Genomic DNA, 6,169 nt, shown 5'->3' on the forward strand with positions numbered 1-6,169 from the left:
GTATCTAAATGTCTTAAAGTATTGTTTAGAATAAAATAATGAATACATTGGGATTAAACTGGGGAGCATAGCAATAACAATGAGATTATTATACATGTAGCACAGCGGTTCACAACCTCGTTTAAATAAACACGCTCTGGACCTCATCATAAGCCTCATAACGTCCTCCTGAGAAAAGTAATAAAATGGACTAATGTCCCCCAAGGGCAATTACCCTCTCTCTCATCTGTATCCTTCACAACGCCCCCTAGGGCTCCCCAACACCCCATGTGGGGCTGTAGAGCCCCTGTTGACAAACACGGATAGCGCATCCTGCCCCTCTGTCATTCAATATGCCCGAAAGGAAGTAGGCAGGGGTAGAAAACTATTCTTAACCAAAGGCAGATTAAAATGAAGGGTTTTAATTTATTTTTTATTACATGACACTGTTGGGGCAGTTGTGGTTTGAACAGGAAGCTGGTTCCTGCATTTGGCAGAATGGCTAAATGTCATTTCACTCTATTTTATCCTAGGCACAACCCTAGACCTTTAGACATCTTTTAGGATGAAAGCATATCTGCAATATACACCATGGAAGTCATATTGAATGAAAGATGCACCATACTAACAAAATTATCATGATTGATAATTGACTGCCTTTTCTTAATAATGACGGCCGCCGCCGGCCTCCTGCAACAATGAATTTTGAATTTTCTTTGAACCAATGACCAGAGGAGAAGCTCGAAATCTCAACGGTTGTGAAAAGAAGGCGCTTGAAGTTTGGAAACGCTCGGCTGCCGTACAATTTGTGACGCGTCCGCATTCTGCATTGCCATTGGATGTTTTCAATAGTCGCGGGCTACTTGAACTGAGACAGCAGCAACAATATTCTGCAGCAAGGTCTGAAAAGAAACAAGGCAGGGTAGGTGAGGGCATCTCGTTAGATGCTTGTGGTGTGATGGTGGTTCTCTTTTGTGTTATAGCCTAAGTTTGTACAGTATGGAGTTTTTTTCTTTCCTCTGACTTTCCTCATCTGGCTGATTTGAACGTGTTGCTAGTCTGAAGCATTTTTTTTGTTGGATTTGCTGCTAGCTACCCGGCTAGCGACGTCTGCATTTCCACATTGTGCATCCAATGGTCGATTCTTGCTCGACCCTTTGGTTTCTTCATTGACTAACCAAACGCCACAACTGGTGTCTTTGACTATTTTGTAACAACCAAGCGCACTGGTTTACTGTTTGTTTTTAAACTTTGCACAGTAGCCACACTTTCTTAGACGGTGTTTGCCGCTGTCCACAAGAAAATGTCAGCCTTTACGCAAGGAAGCGCGCTTCAGGATTCGGAGCATCAAAATCAAGAGAACATGATCTCCAGACTACGAGCATCAAAAGCCAGGTTGGAGAACCAAGAGAACGTGGTTCCCAAGACCTCCACGAGAACTGTTTTGGGAGCATTGGAGAACAATCCACGCAAACTACAGACTCAACGCGGGGTAAAACAGGTTCGTTGTCAGCAGCTAAGTTAGCTTGGTTGTAGCTATGTGACCTCTTGCCTGGCCATTTTCTCGTTGTCTTGCTTGGGCAGATTTTATCACAGCTTTTGGGTGATATCACTGGCAATACTATTCTGCAGCCATTAAGCTTGTAGTACAGATTTGATTGAGTGTGTTTACCCAAAGCCTGGTGTGGTTAGTCAGCTACCTATAGCTGGCTCCTCTAGCTAACCGCCAAGCATACACTGCATAACATGACTGATCTGACGAAATGTGATACAAAACGACACTGTCGTGTATAAATGCGGTTTAGACACATGCTTTCAGTCAAGTGGGTGGATTATTTATGAAGGTGTAGCTGTTTTCTTCAAGCTGTGGCGTTTTTAAATGCCCCGACTTCCCTCCGAAGCTTTCCGCCATTTTGCGACCGCCAGGGCACTCAACAGTTTAGTTGTCACTCACATCACCTGTGACTGGGGAGGACGCCTCAGTCCGGACTGTGGTCTACTACCAGGGGCCCGATTATTTTATAGGTTGTGGGGGAAATGTCTGCGCAACTATATGCAATGTACGCTCGGTGTCTTGTGTATTTGTGGCACACTGACGTTTGTTTGTGCTGGATTTGTGACCTAACAGGCGCCAAACCAGGTGCTGTCCTGCAAACCAGACGACAATGGCAAGAGCTGCGCGGAGAGGGTGCCTTCCAAGGCCCCAGCTTTCCAGATCCATGTGGACGAACCTGACGGTGCCTGCTCGAAGAAATCTACAAAATCCAGCCCCGTGGATACCTCTCCCCTGACACTAAACCCTGCTGTAACCAGACTCAGGCAGCCACTCGCGCCCATTGAGTTGCCTATGGATGTCAGCTTTGGTACGCATGTCAATGTCACAAATCCCATATAAAATGCCAAATTACACCTTTATTCATGCCTGCCCAAATGCCATACATGCCATATTAACGGGTCTACGACGTGCTGTCTGCAGAATCTCCCATGGACATGTCTGTGGTTGAGGAAGAGAAGCCCCCCTGTGTAAACGAGGTCCATGAGTATGCTGCAGAGATCCACGCTCATCTGAGGGAAATGGAGGTGAGCCCGTGTAGTTTTCTATGGGTTGGTCTCAACCATTGAGAAATTTGGCTTGGGAAGGTTAACCTGGCTCTCACCATATGACTGGGGAAGCTGAGCGGAAACGCACATATCTGCCAAGAGCCAGGTTGAGGTGAAGGCAGCAGCCCCTTTAATATATAGCAATAAAGACAGGGCAACATGTTTCTCAGCACTTCGGCACCAGAATTAGTTTGTTTTTCAGGTTGCACTTGTCAAAGCTACAATGTAAACCCTCGGCTTGTTTTCGTAACAGGTTAAGTGCAAACCCAAAGCAGGCTACATGAAGAAGCAGCCGGACATCACCAACAGCATGCGGGCCATCCTGGTGGACTGGCTGGTGGAGGTGGGCGAAGAGTACAAGCTCCAGAACGAGACGCTATACCTGGCCGTCAACTACATCGATCGCTTCCTGTCCTCCATGTCGGTGCTGAGGGGGAAGCTGCAGCTCGTCGGGACTGCCGCCATGCTGCTGGCTGCGTAAGTTGATTGCAGGGTTGTCCTCCAGCAGTTTATAGTAAAGGGGACCTACTATAAACTCATCCCATCTTGACTGTCACTTGAAGATCAGGCAGTTGAATTCGATTGCAACTATCATTTGGTTGAACTACATAAGCTATTGGATCTATGGGAGGGTTTCGTATATTAATTATTATATTATATATATATTATATTTAATTATTATATAATTGCTGCTGCCACCACACCTGGTCTATACAAGTCAAAGTGGTGTGACTCTGCAATCTAGCAATGTGTTAATATTGCTGAATTTATAAGGGCAACACTTCAATGCGGAAGGGATTTTACTCAGGCCAGCCACATGCATGATGTGGATCACGGCTAAAGTTGGGGGTGCTTGGCTTTCATAGTGATGTGACAAGCTGGACCAAAATCCCTTTTACAAATCCTCGACCTCTTATTCAAGCTCAGCTGTCACAGTGGCTATTACCTTACAAAGATTCAGTTCAACCAATTATCGCTCATATGCTGTTATGCAATTCTCGCTCATATGCTGTTATGCAAAACTGAACTTTTGGTGAATCGTTTTTAGTCTGGATGGATGTGTTCACCCTTAATCTTTAATACTGTGCACACATTGCTCTTTGTCTTCCATGAGTCTCTGTCTTACTGAAGTGCTTGTCTGCTCCCCCCTGCAGTAAATTTGAAGAGATCTACCCCCCAGAGGTGGCAGAGTTTGTCTACATCACAGATGACACCTACACAAAGAAACAGGTGCTGCGCATGGAGCATCTCATCCTGAAGGTGTTGTCTTTTGATCTCTCCGCCCCCACCATCAACCAGTTTCTCACCCAGTACTTCCTGCAGCAGCCGGTCGGCAAGAGGGTGGAGAGCTTGTCAATGGTGAGTAGCTGGTTCACACCTAGATTTGCTTTTTCTAGTAATGACCAGAGCTATTTAGAAGTGACTAATGCTTTAGGTGGTTTATTTGGAAAGCGTTGCAATGGTCAGTTGGAACAACCTAGTTTTACACACTTGGAGACTTAATTTATTTGGAGTTGAGCTAACTTCCTCTAAACGGTGACTAGAGCTATGACACTACCTATTGCCTGGCGTTTGATTTTGTATTTTTTTTTCCCCTTTTAGTTTCTGGGTGAGTTGAGCCTGGTTGACTCTGACCCCTTCCTGAAGTACCTTCCCTCTCAGACGGCAGCTGCTGCATATGCTTTGGCCATTCAGACGGTAACGGGTGCATCTTGGGTAAGTAGCAACGGGCCATCTTTCTGACTTGGAAGTCTAAAATGTTTTTGTGATTTTTAGAATGAATTTGTTTTAATTTGCTTTTGTCTTCTCCTCTAGCCAAAGTCCCTGGTTGAATCCACCGGGTACTCCCTTGAAGACTTGATTCCATGCATCATGGACCTCCATCAGACCTACCTCAACGCAGCCAAACACCCACAGCAGTCTGTGCGGGAAAAGTACAAGAGTTCAAAGTAAGCACTAAGCAGGCTGTTTTTGCATTTGGTGCCCTGGTGTAACTGGGGTAATATGGAAAATGCAAGCTTTTTGATCAATGCCTTACCTCGTTTTGTTTTGGTCTTCTCAGGTACCACGAAGTATCCCTCATCGAACCTCCAGAGAAGCTGAACTTGGAATAGTTTCAAGACCCTGTATAATTTGTGTACACATTTATTTTTGTACTAAATGTCGGACGTATCTACAGGATTTCAATAACTGAAACCATAGCCTTGATTACGTGGGCATGTGGTGAGATTAGTGCTTTTTTTTTAATTGTACATTTTTATACGGAAGTCCTTTTAGGACTGCTTTTAATGCCTGATTCCACCATCGTATGTAGTCAATCAAGTTGTGGTTTTTAATGTTTTTGTATGTCCTCCCCTGTTTTTTGAGGCTTTCTCTGGACTATTTAAGCAGCCTCTTGTCTGTTTTTTGACATGCCACCTGTAATTAAATGCCCCAATTTTTACAATGAGAAGTTGTCATGGTCCTGTCATAAGAGGTATTCCTTGTCAAAATGTGTACTGCTATATTTCTACAGTAAAAGTTGGGTCTAATGGGTAGACTTCTAAAAGACTTGATTGATGTTTGGTAGCATTGCCTTAGATATAAACAAAAGTTGGTCCACTCATTAACTTGAGTGTTGCAGGCCTAGCATAAATGCACTGGATGTTAATTCTGGTAGCTGGAATTCAAAAGGTTACATTTTCAACTACTGTATGTACATATCGGCGTAATTAAGAATCAATGTGTAAACCAATACAAACTGCCAAATTTCAAGTGACTGCTTATGTGAAGCCTGTATTACACAAGAGTATTCATGCACACACTTCAATGTTGCCAGACTTGAAATGACTCCATTGTGATGTAGATTTTTGTGTTTAAAAATGATGTGCTGTCCATGATTTCAAGTGTATTGGCCACAAATTAGGAGGACTAGGAACTGTTGCCAATTGTAAGGGGTTTTTTTTTGTTCTCAAGACCTCCAATCTTACACTTCACACTAACCTAGAGGGTTCTTTCAGCTTCCAAATGGGTCGATGTTAAGTGAGTCAAGACGATATCATTGTCCATTTCGGATGTATAGGGTAGCCATCAATTGACTACTTATGGAATCTAGGCTTCACATCAAATGTTAACTCAAGTTTCACTTGAAACTTTCACCGCACCTGTGTTTTCAAATTATCATTTTGGGGGGGTCATACAGTAAGTACAGATGCTGAAACTAAAGCAGTGTGCAGCACTCACTGGCTGCACACTTGTGAGTTGCACCAGAGTTCATGCTGCCCATTGAAAAATAGTACCTTTTTCACAAACATTTCCCATTAAGTTCTGATGGACATTTAGCTGCAAAACTTGCTGCACCATTCATACTCAGGGCTCTTCAACACCAGGCAACGGACCAAATGCTGCTGAAATTTCAATTTGGCTGGTATAAAAGACCAGCTTACCAGCCCCTTTGACCCATTAGTGAATGTGTTTGGCTAGTAAGATTATCTACTAGCCATTGGCTGGTGAAGAAAAAGTTAATTAGGCCTGCCGCCCACTAGTAAATATTAGTCTGTTTAGTACATATTCATGAAAAGACCAAATTTGTGAAGAGGCACAGTTTCTG

The 6,169-nt window shown here is 43.8% G+C and overlaps 1 protein-coding gene across 2 annotated transcripts; it reads left to right on the forward strand.

Moving 5' to 3' along the window:
* The first annotated feature begins 845 nt into the window (after positions 1–845).
* ccna2 (cyclin A2) lies at positions 846–5,032 on the forward strand. 2 transcript variants are annotated; one of them, XM_063190794.1, is made up of 9 exons: positions 846–901; positions 1,239–1,480; positions 2,108–2,342; positions 2,456–2,559; positions 2,834–3,057; positions 3,735–3,939; positions 4,183–4,296; positions 4,396–4,529; positions 4,643–5,032. In XM_063190794.1, the coding sequence occupies exons 2-9, from the start codon at positions 1,283–1,285 to the stop codon at positions 4,692–4,694; spliced, it is 1,266 nt and encodes a 421-aa protein (XP_063046864.1). In that variant the 5' UTR covers positions 846–901; positions 1,239–1,282; the 3' UTR covers positions 4,695–5,032. The 2 variants fall into 2 exon arrangements, with proteins under 2 accessions (XP_063046864.1, XP_063046863.1); XM_063190793.1 differs by having other exon boundaries at positions 872–1,480.
* The last annotated feature ends 1,137 nt before the right edge of the window (positions 5,033–6,169 follow it).

The sequence above is a fragment of the Engraulis encrasicolus genome, chromosome 23 (assembly GCF_034702125.1).
Source record: "Engraulis encrasicolus isolate BLACKSEA-1 chromosome 23, IST_EnEncr_1.0, whole genome shotgun sequence".
NCBI classification, from domain to species: domain Eukaryota; kingdom Metazoa; phylum Chordata; class Actinopteri; order Clupeiformes; family Engraulidae; genus Engraulis; species Engraulis encrasicolus.

Coding starts and splice junctions, on each gene's coding strand:
- ccna2 (XM_063190794.1), top strand. CDS start 1,283: ATGTCAGCCTTTACGCAAGGAAGCGCGCTTCAGGATTCGGAGCATCAA. Junction 2,343..2,455: donor GCCTATGGATGTCAGCTTTG/GTACGCATGTCA, acceptor TGCTGTCTGCAG/AATCTCCCATGGACATGTCT. Junction 4,297..4,395: donor CGGTAACGGGTGCATCTTGG/GTAAGTAGCAAC, acceptor CTTCTCCTCTAG/CCAAAGTCCCTGGTTGAATC.